The sequence below is a fragment of the Notolepis coatsorum genome (genome assembly GCF_963971535.1).
Source record: "Notolepis coatsorum genome assembly, chromosome: 9".
Lineage (NCBI taxonomy): Eukaryota > Metazoa > Chordata > Actinopteri > Aulopiformes > Paralepididae > Notolepis > Notolepis coatsorum.
In genome coordinates this window covers 150000134-150020879 of record NC_140173.1, presented here as the reverse complement: position 1 = coordinate 150020879, position 20746 = coordinate 150000134, and the positions used below count along the sequence as shown (strand labels likewise).

General features: G+C 41.0%; 1 protein-coding gene across 1 annotated transcript; it reads right to left on the bottom strand.

Moving 5' to 3' along the window:
* Positions 1-1589: 1589 nt before the first annotated feature.
* Positions 1590-20108, bottom strand: ppa1b (inorganic pyrophosphatase 1b). The gene is made up of 11 exons (XM_084321150.1): positions 19973-20108; positions 14694-14758; positions 13218-13271; positions 10605-10724; positions 10282-10368; positions 8533-8659; positions 7475-7602; positions 5033-5118; positions 4495-4570; positions 4322-4361; positions 1590-2460 (listed from the first exon to the last, which is right to left on the bottom strand). Exons 1-11 carry the CDS (start codon positions 20031-20033, stop codon positions 2429-2431), a joined length of 876 nt encoding a protein of 291 aa, XP_084177276.1. The 5' UTR covers positions 20034-20108; the 3' UTR covers positions 1590-2428.
* Between the last annotated feature and the right edge of the window lie 638 nt (positions 20109-20746).

Below are 20746 nucleotides of genomic sequence, written 5' to 3'. Positions count from 1 at the left end.
TAGTCTTTGAATCTAAATATACTTTTTGTGTTGATTTTACATTAATTCCATGATTTTACTCAAGTAAATATCTGTTACAAGCTTCGGTCTTAAGTAGAAACATGCGATTTTTAATCTAGATTAATTACAGAAAATTGTGAGATTAATTAGTTTTTTTTACTTATCTATTGACAGCACTCATATTTTTGCTTTAAATCAACAAATGTATTAAACGACGTAGCATGGTATACCTTGGAATATATACGATGATATACTTGTTTTCCCAAACTGAGTAGAGAAATTGCCGACCACCGCAACACTTCCGGTATTTTGAGCTCATGGGAGAGAGTGGGAAAGGGATCGTGGGGGGATAAAACGTATGAATGTTGATTATAGCACTGACGTAAGTGGTTGTAGCCGCGGCTAGTAATAATAGCGGCTAGTAATAATCAACATTCATTCATTGTATCCCCTCGCGCTCTTTCCCCCCTCTCACGAGCTCCATGAAACGCGGAAGTGCAGTGGTCTATGATGAACCTGAAGCTTACGTTGCTTCGCTTACAGATATGACCCAACGGTAGAAGTAACGCACAGTGAACACTAGAGGGCAGCATAGTACCCAACAGTAGAAGTAACGCACAGTGAACACTAGAGGGCAGCATAGTACCCAACAGTAGAAGTAACGCACAGTGAACACTAGAGGGCAGCATAGTACCCAACAGTAGAAGTAACGCACAGTGAACACTAGACTCAGGGCAGCATAGTACCGTGAAATTAAATGTCCCGAGCATGGGAGCTTCATTCTTTCCAGAATAACAACACTCATAGGACTACATGTATGGATACACCATATATCGGACAGGCAGGCTACTAGCGTTTCTGCTAGTTAAAAAGGGTGCTAAACGTGTTTTTGTTGTTAAAGTAAGTGTGGTAAATAGAGTAAATAGCTCTACATTCCGATATCCATCACTGATGGGTCTCTCAGTCCCTCCACTCTGCAGTAAACACTAAATAAATGTACTGCTATCCCTTCCCACTTTAGGAGAGAGAACCCTAGATTATGTTTTTTTTTTTTTTTACTTATTTCAAGAAATCTTGCCAAGCCAAATTACTGCACTGGTCGATTATTTTACTTGTTTCAAGCACATAATATTTGCTCATTTGCTTATTGTTTGTGTAAAGTAAAGTTCACTGGTTGGAAAAACGGTGGCAAACGGATTTGTTTGACCTCCTAAACCTTGAGTGTAATCATGTTCTTGATAATCGAAAACACATTTTAATTCAACATCACAAACCTTTTCATCATGAAACTAATATTAGGCGTAACATGTTGTCAGGAATTGTATCAAAGGCTGAGGCAATATACTTTGTTATAATCACTAACAGTCAGTTGTAGTCCATACAGGTAGCAGTAAATAATATCTATACTCTACATAATGTCAATTCTCTGCTCATTTTATGTCAGTCTATAATTATGACTTTATTTTATGCTCATGTCCATTTTATGTCTACGTCACTGTGAAGCACTTTGGGCTGCAATGCTTGCATCAAAGGTGCTATAAATAAAGTGTATTATTACTTACGATTGATTTATGATACAGTACACACAATTGAAGTATGCAATGACGTTTTATTTCCAACTGAAACCGATCTTTTAAACATCAATAACTTAACAGAAAAGCTTTATTAAAGCAGTCGAGATCATATTATATCGTACACATGATGTAGCTATGCAGGAAACTACCCGTGACATCCATTTAACAGTGAATCTCCAAAGGAATCTTTATTAAATAAGTGGAAATCAATTGCCCAAGACGTCAAGTACAACTCAACTTTTCCCCTCTACAGTATCTATCCAATATCTCCAGTCAGGAAGGACAATCGTCGTCATCCGCTGCCCAATGTACAGTTTCTCCCCCTTCGGATGTATATATTTTTTTATGATCTCTTCTTACTACACAGTTCTGTATATCAGTTTGTCGTGTATGTCATAAATGTCATGATTAATTGAAAATGGGCGACCCCGACGTAAACGAGACAAAAGTATTTTTCTGGTCTGTATCCTCTCTTAGCAGTTTGTTTTGTATCGAGCCGTACTGTATTGTACCCATTCTGCAATATGTTAATACAGTTTTCAATCAATCAATCACATCTATTGACCATATTCACACTGCGGCCATTTTCCTCATGCTCAGGTTGGGATTCCTTCCCACCCTGGGAACAGGGAATGACGATGACGGGGTAGCTTTAAGTCATGCTCAGGTTTGGCTTCAGGGTTGGAAAGGAATCCCGAATCCTGAACACGACATAAGAGCAAAATGGCCACCTTGTGAATATGGTCAACGGTGGTCACAAGTGAGTCATCGTCATTTGTGCCTTCAGAGGAAGAGGAAGAAGAAGAGGCCTTCTGAAGAAGAGGCAGCCTGGTCCGTTCCAACGAGCTGCTTTGTTACTTCCTCTCGTAGTAGAACCATTTCTCCACTGAAAATAGAAAAGAAAAACGTTGCGTTAGGGTGCCGATACAATAGTATAAGATAGATAAGATATTCCTTTATTGATCGCCTTGGGGGAAATTCGGGCGTCATAGCAGCATGGGGGAGGGGGGAGGGGGTATTGGCAGGGTAATAGTAGAAAGACAAATATAGGCAATAAAATTAGATCTGAATATAAAAATGAGAGAAATAAACGGTGTAAACAAAGGTGCAGATGAGGGTCTCCGTGTGCCCTCGGTTATATTACACGTTACAATAAATATAGGCAATAAAGAATTACGCATTATTTGGACATGACATGAGAGCAAAATGGCCACCTTGTGTATTTGCAGCAAGAGAGACGGGGTAAACATTTTTATAAATCTATTCCAAAGTTTCCTGGCAACAAAGTGTTCTCATGTGATTAGAAAAACAACTGAGGCAACTACAGCCATCAGACTGTACAGCGCTTCACGGAGCCTCACTGAGCACAGAGGAAATCCCTGTATATCTTCCATTTATACATTTATTCCATTTATTTAGCACAATTTTTTTTTTAAAACAGTGCTAGGAGGGAACGAAGCCCAAAGGGCTTGTACAAAGTTCCACTCACATCCCATTGTTCATAAAAGTTCATATAAAATAAACAAGATCAGAGACATAAGTCAGACACTATAGCGGAACAAATGGAAGGTTGACACGAGCCAATAACGAGTTATATAACAGTTATTTCCTTTTTTGTGTGAAAAAGTACAAGAAGGTAAAGGAGAGGAGAACATATGAACAGTATATAATGAAGAAAAAGAACAAGCAGCCATATAGATGTAACACTGATGCACAGGAGTAACTTAATATGTTGATGATTTATGATGAAATTAAATTAGATTTTAGTTGTTTTTTAAATATAGATAAGGAGGTTGTTGACCTCAATGATGAACTTAGAGTGTTCCAGAGTTCAGGACGTCTAAAGCTAATGTTGAATTGATGGCTAGTTGTCCGACAGAAAGGTAAGTGGAGTTTATTACTATGGTTTGTTGGATACGAGTGCATTTCTGATGAAAAGATGAAGAAACTATGGAAGGTATCAGGAAGATCTTGCCCATTGTTAATGAACTTGTATATGAAGGAGCATGTTTGAAAAGTATTTAGTTTGTCAATTGTTAGTAGTTAGTTAGTAGTTAGTTACTATAGGTATACCTTCCTGGACATTTATATTTTACTGTACATCTTACTATATATTGTCGGACTGTATATTTCAGAATGTATATACATATTTTAGACTTTGTATTTTATATTCTCATTCCTATTCTTGACCAACTAAATGTTCATTGCGAGCGATCTGTGGTTCTGCTGAATCTCCCTCGGGATCAATAAAGTTCTTCTATTCCAACTCCTCTGCTTGACCACCAGAATTACCAGAGAAGCTGAGGAAGAAGGAGTTGGAAGTTGCACAAACCAAACGGTAGTTATTTCTGCCAATTGGTTAAAAGACTTTGTGGATTTATCGCCAATGGAACAGGCAGCCTCAGCCCTCTATGGACACGATGGACCCTGGATCTTTACAAGACCACATTTTCAGAGTAGAGTTATAAGTGAAATTGATCTTGTGACAACGTTTTCCCTGAGTTCAATCTTGCTCAGTTTTTAGAGAAAAAGGGTATACAGAATTGCAGTAACTACAAAATCACTGGATAGTCAAAGAACTTTAAAGCCATTTTTCTCAGTTTCACAGTTTGCATAGTTACTGCGGTTAAGTTAAGTTACACACGCCCCCCCCCCCCCCCCATGGGCCTACGTGTCTGCCGAGAGGTTTCCCTGTGTATCCCTTACAAGAAGCCCAGTTCAAGCCCACTAGTCGACGGGGAAGTTACCTGACGAGGGGATCGGGTCTTCCGTTCCACATGGGCTCGTCTAGAAGAGTGGAGAGAAACACGGATACATTTTCAATGAATGCATGCATGTGAAGTGAAAACGGGGGTGTGACATGACGATGTAGCTGAACGACACCGAAAACACTGCAACAGAAGAATAGGACGCTACTCACCTCGTCCACGACACCCTTGGCCTCATCCGCTGAACAGCAGTGGGGGCTGTCGCCGGACGACACACACGTGTTTTTGCTGAAGTGTGTTGAGAAGAGAGACGGTGATGAGGAGAGACGGTCATGAGAAGAGAGACATGAGAAGAGAGACATGAGAAGAGAGACTGTCATGAGAAGAGAGACGGTCACTTTCAAACCAAATGTGTGCAAAACGGTTTAGTTTTTGGATGTGTGTTTTATGATCATGTGCAAATTAAAGTGGGCCATTTGATTTGTCAAATTGGAAGTAATTTCAGTCCATTCAAAAATATTCTTTTGGATATTAATGGTTAAGGAAATTTACCATAGAATTTACTTTGTTGTGAAACAGGAAGCGTCATATTTTTCTTCTTTCCATTATTAATTTGATAAATTAGTTTGGGCCCCAATAGACTTCCACTGGCATCGCCGACAATGGTGAACAATTTCTACCCCCAATATATCAATAACCAAAAACACTTGGACAGACTTAGACAAGCTATTCCTGTAACCATCAACTTACCAGTTCAATCCAGCTGTGTTGGTTTTTTGGGAGATGAGAGTTTTCCAGAAGTTGTGTGTGCTCTTGATGGTTTCAAGGGCAAAGTCCTGAGAGAAAAGAAGCAACAATTGATTATCTAAATAAAAAAGATTATTATGAGCAGCATGAACTACCTCATACAATTTCTTTGTTTAGGGTGTGTGTATGTATATAATTTTTTTCTCTCAATTCTTTAGGTACTGTACGTTTATTGTACCGGTAAGTGTATTGTATGTATATATGGTATAATAGGAATCTATAGATTTGCATATATATTTATATACGGTATATATTTATTTTATCCCTTTTATTTAATTTTCTTGTATAAAAAAAATGCACGCTACCTGCGCGAGCTGCTGTGCAAAATAATTTGTGAAACCATGACACTCGCCTGACTAAAAGTGGTTTAAAAAAAAAATGGCTGGATGTCATTTAGCCAAATCAGCATTGCTGTCTTTCACCTTTTACGTATCTAGGTTAACAGTCTGTAGTGTGGTAGTGAAAGGTGTGATGGGAATGTTATCTATACATCTGTGTGAAAATACATATTCGACTGTTCCCTTAAGGACTCTGAGGTGTGGAGAGAGAGGATGACTTTTGAGCCAAATCTTTTCCCCTCTACATTTTACTGTATATTTTATATTTTAGAATGTATATCCCGGACCGTATTTTATTCTTTATTATTTCTCTAATTCTATATCGTTATTCCCATTTGTGACTTTCGTTTCTGATTACCTAAATGTTTACATTTAGGTAAATAAAGTATTTCTATTCTAAAGAAAGGCCAACACTGGAACGGAGCAGCAGACCCAGTGAAGCAGTTGAAACGCAGCCATGGATGTAGCAACTGGACTCTTATTGAGCAACTCGATGTTCGAGACCTTGCACAATTCACACACATTCACCAACCCGTCAGGCATTTGGTCCGTGTCGGAAAGAAAAACTTAACCTGGCGGCACCTTTCAGGTTGGTGAGGGAAGGCGGAATAGAAAACAGCTGCAGTCCATCTAAACATATTCTATGGAGCGCGATGCCAGGGTTACACGCAGGCATGCGTTGTTCATGGGACGGGGTAGCACGGTGTGCAAGCTCACTCGCTATTTGCATATCAATAGCGCCGGTCGTCAGGTGTGTTAAATACGTTCTCAGACACATTCACACCTAACATGTTGTGAAGACGTGTTACATTCCATTCGTAGAGGCAATTAGGCACTGTCTTTAGTCTGTGCCCAAGCGAGGGGACATTAAATGCGCATTCGCGGGAGCGCGCGCACGCGCCGGGAGCGCGCGTGCACGTGGTGCGTGTCACCCCAGATGATTTCAATAACGCACCACTGGTTACACGACAGGAAAACCACAACGTTGCATTTTCGAATGATTTCGTTTGCACGTCCAAGTCGAATGGCAAACGGCGTTTTTAGCTGGCATTTAGCGCCCGACTACGGCAGCGCTCAAAAAGGTGTTTTCAAAAGTCCCTTGGAACGGTGCCATCTAACCTCGCGGGTGCGTGCCCTAGACACCAACGTCCACGTCACTGAGTTCTTTTTTTTTTACTTAACCGCTCTGCTATCGGTACTCGAGAAATTAGGTTTTTTCCGAGGAATTTAAACGTTTTCTCTATCTCGTCTCTCTCTGCAGGAGGAGCGGGGCTGTGCTTTTACACACACTCGCGACTCGAGTCGCTCACACGTGCACACACGTGCGCGCTCTGCGTTTATAGCTGTGCTCTCGCCAAGTGCCTGCCCGCGCACGCTCAGGCCTAGGCTTCTGGCAACGAGGAGAGCTCAGGAGACAACGCGTCGTCTAACCCGACTGTGTATTTCACGAGTGAAAATGCAACGTTGTGTTTTCCTGTGTTGAAAATAGATTGTCTTTTAATATACTGGTGCTGTTCAAGTTGGTCATGAGCAGTAAAATACCTGTTTTTATACATAAACAGATTGTTTTTAGTAATACTGTGCATGAGCATTACACTAGAGGTTCCAGTAGTGGGCAGCTTGAATTGCCAGGTCCTAAAACCAACGCTTTAAGGAGATTTTATTTTTAGAGCATTAACTCTTTGGAATAACCTGCCTCAAAACCTCTGCTGCATTTACAGTAGATTCACTTTTTAAAATAATCTGAAAAATGTGTATTTAACACTGTAAAGTATTTTGTTTTGTTTTGTTTGTTTTCCGTTTCTGTGCTTGCATGTAATTTTAGCCATCTTAATTGTTAGTTTCATTATGCATTGTGTGTCGAGTACCGACTTTTAAATAATTTAGTTTTTGCAATAATAATTGTTTTTGTATGTTTTTTTTGTGTGGACCCCAGGAAGACTAGCTGGTTGCTATGGCACCAGCTAATGGAGATCCGTAATAAAATCAAATCAAATCTGTCGTGTAGCCTGAGAACGGTGAACGAGCAGGACTGAGGTGGAGAGACCTTGTCTTTGAACTCTCCGTTGAAGGCGAACTGGTTCTCTGGCTTGCCGTCGGGGACCTTGTACCTCCTGAACCAGTCCACCGTGGCCTCCAGGTAGCCGGGCTTCAGTCTCCGGACGTCGTCGATGTCTGAGCACAGAGGATACAGGGTTGGGCTCCACTCGGTTTTCAATTTGATCAATTCATAATAAATGTTATTTGTAGAGCACCTTTCATACAAAAAAAATCGCAGCTCAAAGTGCTTCACAACAGAAAAAAGTGCAGACATTTAAAATCAGTTTCACACATTAGGATTAGGGCTGCACGATTCTTGCTAAAAATGTGAATCACGAATTGAGATCACGATTCTCACACGATTCGTATCTTTCGTCATCATTTTAAAAAGTTAAGTAAAAAAATATATATAATTAAAAGAAATGCATGTAAAAAAAAATATATATTTTAAAGTCATAATTTAGAAATGAGATTGCATAGGTCTATGAATCGAGATCGCGTTTTTTTTCTGATTAATTGTGCAGCCCCAATTAGCATCCAACATCCCAATAGGCCACCTTGTTTATAGTTTGATTCAGTTTAAAAAAATAGACGATAATAAAAAGAGTAAAATAGTGCAATAAAATAGTTCTGGATGACTGTTTTAACAGTTTAAAGTCGTGTTTACCATGGTTGCAATAAAAAAAACTGAATCAACAAGACAACACAGTACAAACACCATATAGGCGCAAGAGACAGACAAAAGAAAAGCAACACAAACACAGACAGAGCTGCAGGTACCTGTGTCGTGGTTAAAATGAGAAGCTAAGAATTCAATCAGAGCGATGGCATGTGTTTTTTGGGTCGAGGGGAACCTTCCAGGTGGAAGCTTGTCCAGAAATCAAAACTACACGTGCCATGTGAATGATTCATCCAGCTGTGAAACAAACTGAAAAGTTTGTTTCAGGGTAATAAGAGATGCAATATGGGTTAGTCACACAATCCCCATGACAACGGTGTCACGAGTGACTCAGTGAATTAGCCAATAGTGAACCGGTGTTCTGAGCACGTGCAGCTGCAGCTTACTGTTCAAGTCCTTGGCTTCGTCGTCCTCTACGTTGATTGCGATGACTTTCCAATCAGTCTCGCCCTCGTCGATCATCGCCAAGACCCCGAGGACCTTCACCTTGATCACCTCTCCGCGGGAACACACCTAGGAGAGGCCAATCAGAGTTCATCACAGCTAGGATCTACATGTCCGGCACTCAACGGTCGGGCCACAGAAACGTAGATCTACGTGAACAGCAGTCTATGTGTTAAGGCCTTAAATTGAGAATTTAGAATTTAATACTTTAAGACTTTTTAATAGCCTTTAACACATTGGGCGCCAGAGTTCGCTGTGGGCGTATGGCCGTGTGTGCCAGCGCTGTAATGAACGGGGGTACATGCCGGTGTTTGCAGTGCTAAAACTATATTAAATATTATAGCTATGGATCTAATAGTCGATTGTCATTGAGTTTCTTCCGGTCAACATGCAAAAAACAGATCAATACATTCCCGTTTTATACCGTGGCAAATAGGAGTATAGTTTTAGAGTAATTCTGTGTAATCCCAGGAAACGCTTGGATCAACAATCAATCTGAAATAAACGCTAGATTATCGGTATTATGTTTCATCATGCATGCATGAAGGGGGGGGGGGGGTTATGCTTCGATTGTCACCAACGGCATATGTTGTGGAGTAACGTTACAGGACACACACGGATCACAGTAAAGGCATGCTTGGATCAACGCAAGATTGATAACATATAGCCCTTACCTTGACTAGGATGTACTGCAAAAAGAATAATCCAATTATCTGATCGCCATTCCAAGTATTGATCTCGATCGTGTTGCCAAGATAATCCACGAAAATACATGAATCCACGGTGCTTGATTCTCTCCAATCCATGTTGTTATAAAGGTTGCTACTATACACGTACCCACATACATGTGTTGGAGACATGCGTGCATGCATGTTATCATGCACAACTGCATGTGTCTGGGGCGCTTTCTCTCACATGCAATATGGAGAAGGGTGGCATCCCGATAGAGGATGCAGCACATACCTGCTCGAAGGTAGTTCGGTCTACATGCAAAGTATATATATCAGGGATGTATACGCATAATGTATAGTATAGTATTTTTCTTTTTTCGTAAGTCTTTTTTTATTTTCCATGTCAGTTGTTAATGTATTTGTATGAGTCCTTTACATGTTTTGTATGTTCTTACAAAAAAGAAAAAGGCAAATCCTGGAAATTGCATATGATGATGTGGAAAGAGATGTTTTGAATATTGGAGAGATTTGTGCAAAAAATATCAAAAAAAAAAAAAAAAAAGTTGCTACTGCCCGAGTAGGAAAACCTGGACTGGATTTGTTAGATCAACATACAGGCTGAGCCAGAGAGAATCCAATGATGTGCAATAGCGGCCACAAGGCGTTAGGCGGCGGTATTGGACATTTGCGATCTCAGACCCATTCAGGATAGCCTGCCCCGATGAATTATCAATGAAAATAGCGAATAAAAGAAACAACGATCCAGAAACGTGTTAATCAGTGATTGGCACTCAACCGGCGGGCGCCAGAAACGTGTTTATCCGTGAACGGCACTGAAAGTGTTAAGGCCTTAAATTGAGAATTATGAATTTAATACTTTTTAATACCCCGCAGATACCCTGTATACACACACGGCGATAATTTTACTCGTGCAATGCTCAGGTTGGGGTTCCCTTCTACCCTGCTCCCACCTTGGGTCAGAGGCTCAGAACGATACACAATCATTATGAATCGCCGTACCTTGGTACCGATCTCACAGACGTCGATGGGGTCGTTGTCACCACAGCAACCTGTGTCTCCATCTTTGTGCTCGGGGTCCTCCCACGTCTGTAGAGACATATAATAATAATAATTACTTGCATTTATATAGCGCTTTTCTAGACACTCAAAGCGCTTTACAATGTAGGGTGGAAATAGCCTCCTTCACCACCACTGGTAGCACCCAACCTTGGGCTACGCAGGCTCAATGGCTGCCATACACTGGCACCAGGCACACAGCACACTACACAATGGCTGAACGGCTCAGAAGACAGGGATTGATATTAAACGAAAGAGTAACTAACCTGGGGTATCGCTCCGTAGTTCCATATGTAGCCTTTATGTGGGAAAACGTTGGCGACGTAACGCAACTTCCCCTTCTTCACGTCCTGCTTCACTGGGTTCAGGGGGTCTTTTGTGGCAATCTGAAAGCAAACAGAACCCATCATTCCTTTGGCCACTGCAGAGTAGGGCTGGGCGATATGGCCTAAAAGTTTTATCTCAGATTTTTTCACACCACATCCGATTTTTTTCTCTTAACACTTTGATTGCCTAAGGTTAAATTCATGATATACCATCCGTTGCCAGCTCTATTTAACATGGAGAAGTTCCCCTTCTTTGCAGGGCTATAACTTTTTAAATTCTATTGCTAGATTGCCATTATTAGGGCCCATTCAAGGTCCTATATGTATTGTTCATGGTGTAGCAACGTTAAACCTTTTCATTCACATATTCATACTAAAATATGATCTAAAGTATAAGTATGTTTTCATCTCTTTCTGCAGCTTTCTCCAGAACGTGATTTATAGCCCCAAATACATTATATTGATGATTAAATACAGTTTGGTAGGAATCTGTGCGAGATCAAAAATTTCAATTGGATGTACTTCTAGAAGTTTCTACGTATCATCTGATATTGACCGGATGGGCGGGGGATCGTTTATAATTCCGTGGGCAACGTTTTACCATTCATCTAATGTGGGTCAAATGTTCATCATAGCAGTTAGTGTCGAACACGGTATTATTACACGCTAAAACTCACCCCAGTCTCCGCGGGCCGTTGGGCGATCAGCGTGGGGTAGACAGTTTTCCATTATGGGATGTTGAAATACTCAGTCCATTTCCAGGTTGTATAATAATATATACGTCCAAATAATGTTGTTTTTTCGAGTTATTTGCAGCGATCGATGTTCACTGTGTGAAGACTGAGTCTCTCTAACATTAGCGAGTGCCCGGACCACATATGGAGTGAGTCCTGCCGGGTTAAAGGTAACATCCGTTTTTTCGATCTGTCTTGAACCGCTAGAGGATTGAGAGGAGATCACACTTGTGTCTCAGGGCCCCAGAAAGGAAATATGATTCCGATCACAGATTTTTGAAATATTGATATCAAAGACGAGTTACGGCGTCTTCTGCAACTTGAGCATGGCGGGGAAGGACGCCTAAACTCGTCATTTGGCAACTAAAGTGTTAAAAACTAGAAACGCCAAGGAAATCATTCAAATAAGCTTAGTTTTTTTTTTTTTACACAAAAAGATTATCAAACCAAGATGAATGTCCCTATTGGGATTGAAGTGCAAACCTAACTTTCACCAATCTTCACTTAAAAAAAAATATATATATATAATATATAAAAGGTTACTCTTGATCAAACAAAGATGAATGTCCCTATTGGGATTAATAGTGCAATAACTTGCTTTTTTTATCGTCCTAAATCATTAATTCTAATTAATCGATAAAATCAATTAATCGCCCAGCCCTACTGCAGAGCAGCAGCAGGCGGTGGTGTAACTGAAAACAAACAGAACCCGTCACTCCTTACGCCACTGCAGAGCAGCAGGAGACGGTGTAACTCGGCTGAACCGGAGCACCGCTCACCTTAATGATTCAGTCTTATTAAAAAGTAAAGACTGTACATGGTATTTTTCTCATCTAGAGTGTGTGGTCAGTAACATGGGTCTCTCAGTTCCTTCGCTCTGCAGTAAACAGAAAATACATTTCCTGGTATCCCTTCCCACTTTATCCAATCAGGAGAGAGAACTCCACACTGCAAAAATGGTCCGACAAAAATAAGAAATACAAACTAGTTTTAAGCAAATGTGTCCTTGAAACTAGTTAAATAAAAAACCCTCTCCTGATTGGAGGGACTGAGAGACCCATGTTACTGACCACACTCCACATCAGTGATGACTGCTGGAATGTAAAGAAAATACCACTTACAGCACCTTTATATTGAATGGAATTCAATATTATAGGTGTGTACCGTTACACCCCTAGTCACTAGTGTTATTATTATTCTATATATTTGATTATGAATGGTCAATAGCGCTCGGTTGCCCCTAACAGCGGTCAATTATTTCTCAATAATTCACCGCTGCTATGGGCAACACGCAATAATGACCGCTGTTAGGGGCAACATAGCGCTATTGACCAATCACAATCAAGCATTTTGATCGCAGTCACGAAAGCTAAGCTCAGCATATGCACAGCTGCACTACATCAGGTGCAATCAAGTCCACACACCTGCCGGCGATGACAGAGGAGCCACAGAACAACTGCGTCTGCATTTGATCTCGTCTTGTCGATGGTCTAAAATGTTGCGTATATTGTTAGTAAGTTAGCCCTGTAATAAGCGGGATAATGTATAGCTATACGAGGTCATTGTCGCAAAATAATTGACCTTCACTGCGTAGCTATACATTATCCCTTACTTATTCTATCTTTCTGTATTATCGTCTCATCTTGTTTTGTTGTGTTTGCGTATCTGTGTTTCACTGGATGTTAATGATATGTCCAGGTTGTGCTGAAGAAATCCAATAAAATACAAATTAATTATCTCTATATATATCTTTTAAAGATCATCAAAGGGCTTCCATGTGGAAAAACCGGTTAAGGAATGCGACAACAGGAAGTCGTACCTCCATCTTAGCGTTGGTCCATCTTGGGACTTCCACCACCACGTGGAAGATGTTCTGGTGAATAAACAGTACAGAGGAGTGATGATTAGGGATGGGTACCGATTAATCCGGTTACTTTTAAGGATACCGACCTAATCACGTGAGATCCACCACATTTTGGTACTGTTAAAAAAAATTATTGGCCTCATTCACAAAACCTCTTAAAATGGATCTTGTTCTTTAGAGAGGAGCCGACTAAAGACAAACATGTGGTTCATGAAATGTGCACAGGAGTCTCTCTCAATTGTACCTAAATAGGATGCTTGTGCCAGTTTATGTTAATTACGTTTTCTTATCAGTCTCAGACTAGGGTGATGTAATTTATGGGCATGCTGCAGCCTCAAATTAAATCCTTGGACTCTGTATATCACTCTGCCCTCAGATTCATCACTAATGATAGATACGACACTCCTCACAGTGTCCTTGGTTGGCCCTCTATATACACTGGCATTTGTACATTTGTAAAAAGGCTAAAGTCAGATCCGGGCCACTTTCGCCTGCAGTCTAAACATAGTCATATAGTCATGGGAAGTGTCCCCAAGTACACCCATCAATTTTGATGGTGCAACATTTTGTGAATGAGGCCCATTGTTCCTACAGACTCACGGTCTGACACGCGTGTGACAACTTGCCACATTTAACATGCTAGATGTGTCATTTATTGGAAAAGAATCTCCATTGCATTACATATTCCTGGGAGATAAGATAAAGAGATAATCCGGCACGGTATGGAAACGTTTTGAGAGTAAAGGCCGTGGCCTCGACACGCAGACTATGCCCCTGGCATCCATTACACACACACACACACACACACACACACAGGCTTTCAATTCAGATGCAACACTTCCAATAGACAAGAGAGGATACTAGAAGGTATTAACCTGAAGTGTTTCACTTCAACAGGTTTCAGGTTTAATTCTAAGTTAGAATTTTCTAATAGTCGTGCCAGTCTCTCTCCACATTCGATTTTCATGTCAGTCGAAAAATATATATATATAATAATTTTTTATTTAGAGGCAGCCTAATTTGCATAGCCTAATTGATCTAAATGTTCGGTCTTAAGAACAGTAGACTATTCGAAAATGATTTTTAGTCAATCATGCACATCCCTAGTTTTCACGTCACCCGACGCCCACCCTGTGGTATCGTTATATAACTGGTTTGTACTGGGATAGGGGTGAGGTGGTCGGCTACTGTACGCCCAGACGCCCACCCTGTGGTATCGTTATATAACTGGTTTGTACTGGGATAGGGGTGAGGTGGTGGTAGGGCTACTGTACGCCCAGTCGCTCACCCTGTGGTATCATTATATAACTGGTTTGTACTGGGATAGGGGTGAGGTGGTCGGCTACTGTACGCCCAGTCGCTCACCCAGTGGTATCGTTATATAACTGGTTTGTACTGGGATAGGGGTGAGGTGGTGGTAGGCTACTGTACCTGGCCCTCGTCGGCATACATTGGTATGTCATGGAATGGTGAGACGTACTTGCCATCAGCATTTTCTGTGAGGGATGAAGATCAAACAACACAATTAGCAGGGCTTCCCCTAAACATGGTATAATGACACCGTGGCAGCAGCACCATGCATTTCTTTATTTTCTTTGCAGTGAAAGCTTGGAAACCGATGCATCAATCAATCAATCAAATTTATTTATATAGCACATTTAAACATGACACTTGTCAACCAAAGTGCTTCACAAAGGATGCTTGGTTCATACACATACAGCTCATTATAGTAATATTCCACAATTATTACATTGATAGTAATAATGGCACACAGTCATAAATTCACCAACATGCGCATTTGTTATACATGCAGGACTCTTTGAGACAGACGTATGCGTATTACCGCTGCCGTGTTTGGCGCGGAGAACCCGGGGGGAGGGGGGGGGGGGGTTGACGAGACAGCCGGAAATAACAGCAAATCGCTTTCCATATAGCGCATTTTTTGCCTTCCAGGTGGGGGCCACGGTCCCCCTCCGGACCACCCCCTAGTTGAGCAACAGTCCCCCTCCGATAATATAGATAATTATCGATATTTTTATTAGTATTAAACTTTTTTTAAATTTTTTTATTATTATTATTATTTAAACAACAAATGTATGTTTATTTTACAGCAATTCTTTGTCGTTGCCGCCATATTTAGTGTTACAGCCCCACACTCAGGCTGCTGCTGGTTTGAAAGCGAAAGTACCAAAAAAAAGTGGCTGTGGCTCCAGGGGAGTTGATAAATCTCAATTTGGTCAGTATTGTCATTTGGACGAGCAAAGCCATTACTTTAAGTTGCAGGCAAGAAAGACAAGTCTGTCCACCGTCTCTGGTTTTAAATCTGCCCTGTTGCAGGTCACAATACAAATGTTAAAAAACCACTGGACGTACCACGTTTCATATCAACGAGGAAAGATATATCGCGATAATTATCGTTATCGTTTTATCGCCCAGCCCTAAATGAAGGCAACACTGAAATTGGTATATTTTCACATTGTCTGCTAAAAAGAATACAGAACATTATCTAAATAAATGGCTGTCACTCATTGAGGAAAAGGTGTATTTGCACCAGATTTCATGGTGCAAATGGTTCCATGTTGAAGGAATAATAATTCCCTGGTAAACTATAGTTATTCAACAAAACAAGGTTTTTTCTCACTGGGCGTTTTAAAAAGAAAAATATTTTTTTATGTCAAATAGTATATGCTAACTGGTAATGTATGATGGTGACTTTACACTGCACCAGAACTAACACGTAGGTTCCCCTGAATCATAAAATGTACAACACTTTATATACGGACTCAAAGAATAGGCAAAATGATAAGACTATGCCCAGGCGACCCTTTGTCTCTGTAGGCTTTATAGGGTTAATCTGTGCCAATTTCATCATGCAGCAGGACAACGAACCGAACGCCTCTTAATCTTAAATCACTCAAAAACTACTTGGAGGGGCACCCAAGTGGCGACCCATGTAACGCGCTGTGTCGCGAAGCGGCCGACCCGGGTTTGATTCCCGGACCCGGCGTCCTTTGCCGAATGTCTTCCCCTCCGCTCTGTTTCCCGTTCTTCCTCTCTCTCTCCCTCTACCGGACTGCCCGGTAGTACAAACAAATAAAAATCTACCAAAAAATATAAAATAAAAACGACTTTGAGAAGGAGCAGACGGCAGGACCATGGTCTCTCTGGCGGACTGGCCTGAATCCTATCGAGCTTTTGTGGGAACAGCTGACTGTAAGGTCCGTGACACGTGCCCTACAAGCCAACCGCACCCAGGAGGACGCATGGGGCAAGACTTCACCGGAATATCCTGAGAACCAGGCGGCTAGAACGGCGGCTATGGTCTGCAAAGCTGTCATTGCTGCACATTTGAGGATTAGAAATAAGTTTGTAACATTATTGTCGTAGAAAATATTATCATGTCATCATTATACATCTGTGTTACAATGTGTATTCTATCATAAAGGCCCAGACTAGTAGGTCACAGGGTGTGTGTCTCTTTAGAGACCCCAAGGTTATGGGAACTGTTAGACGAAGCTGTTATTCTTCTATGCCAGAGCCATAATAGTCGTGTTATTAATTGCCCTAACAGAGCCTTTTTTGTTTACCTCTTTATCATAGACGTCATTTCATGTATTTATTTAATTGTATGTTTGACCAGAGCTCGCTCTCACTTCTTGGTCAGACGCTTGTGTACACTGTGGTTTCTGATTATGAACTGAGCATCCTTGTATGGCCATATGAGGAAATAAATCTATGATCATTTCTATTCAGCTTTGGACTCAGAAATTGTTTACTGCCGCTCACTTTCTGCTCTTATTAGGGATGCACGATAATTATCGGGTCGATAATTATCAGCAATTATGACGTCATCCAGATAAAATTATTGATAGCTCCGATAATATATAATATATTTTTTGGTTAAAAAAATGCGGTGTGGGTGGATTGGGATGAAGGGCGTTTGTTTTTACTGTAGGCTCCTCCCGTGTTGCCAGTACTGTGGTACGACTGATGGCGTGTGGTTTAGGAAGAGGGAGTTTTTCACAAATCCAGCGCTCCCTTTCTCATGCCTGGCTGTGACGTAGTCACGTAACTTTCAGAAGCAGCGCGGATAGTAAACAAAACAAAGATGGCGTCAGTAGTGTGGGACTTTTTCAAAGTTTCAGAGGAAAACAGTTTGCTTGCTATTTGTAACAAATGCAATGCAGAAGTTCCACGAGGAGGGAAAAGGGCAACAAGCTATAACACATCCAACCTAACAAGTCACCTGCAACATCACCACCACTACGATGGTGTGTTAAAAGCCTACGACGACGCGCGAGCAGCTAAAGCTGCTGCAAATCTAGCCCCTTTTGTGACTGTGATGCAACCCTTGGTTGAATACGCAGTCACTTATTGCTCCGTAGTAGCCAGGTTAATTTGCACCACCAAGCACTGCTTAAAAGCTAGCGGTGGGTCCAAAATATATCAGATATAAATTTCAAAGGTAACCAGCGTTCCATTAGGGTTTCACACACACACGCGGCGGGGTTTGAAAGCTCGGCGTTGCTAATAAACATTTTAAATCATTTTTATAAACGAGTAAAAAAAATCACTGAGCTAGCCTTCGCTAAAATGGCTGCTTCCGCATTTTACAGTACAGAGCTGTGATTGCAGGGCGCACCAGACACGTGACAAAGCAGCCAGCAATCACAGCACGTAAGTTTCACCACGGACATATGGACCTGTGATGTTTGTTTGGTTTATTTAATTCTTTTTGAGGCGTGCTGTCCTATAAATGCCAAGTAATAGTTGTTTCATGGACCAAGACCACAACAGTCTCCTCTCCTATAGCGTCAAATGTTTTATCTGCTGACAAAGCACAATACCCGTTGGTTTTTAGTTCACTCATTGTTCAGGGAAACATTGTTAATGACATTGACGGATTGTGAATTTTGTGATTGACTCGAATTATATTTATTTGGAAAAATAAATATAGTCACTTTATTTGAAGAGTCAAAACTGTTCTCTTGGCTTTGTTTTGTTCATAGTAGTAACGCTCATGTCATGATAAATCTGGTTAGGTCAAAACTACAGGAATATACATAAAAAATCAAATTATAATACAATTTATATATATATATTATCGGTTATCGGTATTGACCTTGAGGAGCAGAAAGTTATCTGTATCGATATCAAAAAATCAATATCGTGCACCCCTAGCTCTTATAATATTATCCACAATATTATCCATGTCTTGAACATGTTTTTATATCAATTTCATGCTACCATGGTGAATAAACGTATCAATTTATTTCAAAAACTTCTGATTCTAAACATTTGAACGGTAGTGTGTGTACATCCAGTCGATACCCTCTGGTAAACAGAAGTGTCAGGCTGCTCAATGTAGGGGCCATTGGGCCAAGGCCAAGGTCCAAGTCCAGAGTGTGAAATTATTCTATTTGGCATCATTTGATCTGTATTAACAAACATGGTGACGCAAGATCTAATAGCATCTCCGTTCTAAACCAACCATGATGTTATGTTTGAATGAATGAAAACTTTATTTAACAGATTGCAGAATGGGTACAATACAGTACAGCTGCAGTGAGACCAGAGAAATATGTTTGTCTTGTTTACATCAGGGTCCCCCATTTTCAATTCATAGTGTTTCAACACTTATGCACCCGAGTTCAACAACTCTAAACAGTCCTCCTGTTGGTTCGGGTGCATCTGGTGCCTTGCACCCATTAATGGAGGGCGTTGTCTCACCAACACCTAGCGATAACAGGTGCTGTGTAAGGCTGATGATGTCATTGGTTTCAAACGTCTAGCTTTTGAGAATCCAATCTCCAATGCCCTACTTCCCTTGCATGCCGGTGCTTCCTGTCAATTGTAATCAAACCATTTAATAATTATTTATTATTCCGATTCACCGGCTGGTTCATCAAACTGTTCCAAGAGACAGCTTTATTAAGCTTGCGGGCGATCTAGATCGAAGACTATATCCGTGGGCGGCTGATTGATTGAAAACTTTAACAACAGATTGTTGATGTCATAAATGTATAGATGTAGCAGTACTGTTACATCAGTTTTCCACCCACCCAACCTCCTCCAATGTACAGTTTTTACGTCAAATGTATATACTCTCTTTTCTGGACTCTTTTTGTATCACAAACAGTACTGTATTTGCAAATCTGGTATGTCATAAATAAATGTGTATAGATGATGTAGCAGTACGGTCTATCTGTATCATATGTCATGTTGTGTATATGTCCTGATGACTTGAAAATGGGGGACCCTGATGTAAACAAGACGAAAGTCTTTCTCTGGTCTGCATCCCCTTAACAATTGTGTGTATTGAGCTGTACTGTACCCATTCTGCAATCTGTTAATAAAGTTTTCAATCAATCAGTTCGATCTATAGCTACTATGGCAACCGGCATGAACGAATTTCAACCGTTTGAGACTAATTCCAACGGACCAAAACTACTAGACAATAACCGTCGACCTGTTTGGATGAGATAACGTGAACTTCCCGTACGAAAATGTGTTGAATTATTAAGCTATAACGTCAAATGTCGTGCGAACAACAATGAATGAATAGAGGAGGTGACACGTGGGAGATACTTGCGGGTGGCCCGCGCCCAGACGACAGACTTTATTAAAAAGGAGCTAACGTTACTTACAACAAACTCGCTGGAAAGGGGACCAGTAAGTAATAATAACACACACACACACCAGCTACTTACTGAAATACAGGCGGTAGTTCAGCGTGTTGGGGTTTCCTCTCTCTTCCACCGTGAAGCTCATGGTTATTAAATGTCAGGGTTGTTCTTGTAGCAGCGGCGGTGATGACGGTGCAGCGGCCACTGTAGTATAGAGAGGTGCAACACCACGCATGCGCAGCGGCCACTGTAGTAGAGAGGTGCAACACCACGCATGCGCGCTCGCTTGATTTTCTTTTTTTTTTGGAGCGCGTGGGTGTGTTTGATTTGTTTCCGGCGGTTTATAAAAGAAGGAAGGGTCATTCACGTCACTGTGCACTAGCGCGCGAGCGTACATTGGTGCCATTGATTGATTGAAAATGTTATTAACAGATTGCAGAATGGGGTACAATACAGTACAGCTCAATACACACACTACGACTATGCTTGAGTTGCACCTCATGGTACCAAAGCACCTCAAAGGCACTAAAAACCAAATTACAAACATCTCAAAACAAACTGGTCAGACTACTGCTTGACCTGACTCCTAGAACCCACCTCACCCCTGACCACTTTGACAACTTAGGATGGCTTAGAGTAGACGACAGAGTACAGCAACTTGCAATGGGCCTGGTCTACAAGATACACTACACGACCGACCAAGGTACCCATGTACATGTCAAAATACTTCCCAAAGGTCAGTGAATACCACGATCACAACACCAGAGGGAGCTCCACAAATCATGTTAAACCCAGATTCGGCTCAAACAAGTGACTAAACATGTTTCGCAATTATGCCACATCAATGTGGAACGCCCT

What these genes read in the sequence shown, in the direction of transcription:
- ppa1b (XM_084321150.1), bottom strand. Translation starts at nt 20,033, where the DNA reads ATGAGCTTCACGGTGGAAGAGAGAGGAAACCCCAACACGCTGAACTAC. An exon ending in TGTATGCCGACGAGGGCCAG is followed by an intron (nt 13,272 to 14,693) that starts GTACAGTAGCCT and finishes TTTATTCACCAG; the next exon opens with AACATCTTCCACGTGGTGGT. An exon ending in ACGGAGAGTTCAAAGACAAG is followed by an intron (nt 5,119 to 7,474) that starts GTCTCTCCACCT and finishes CTTTTCTCTCAG; the next exon opens with GACTTTGCCCTTGAAACCAT.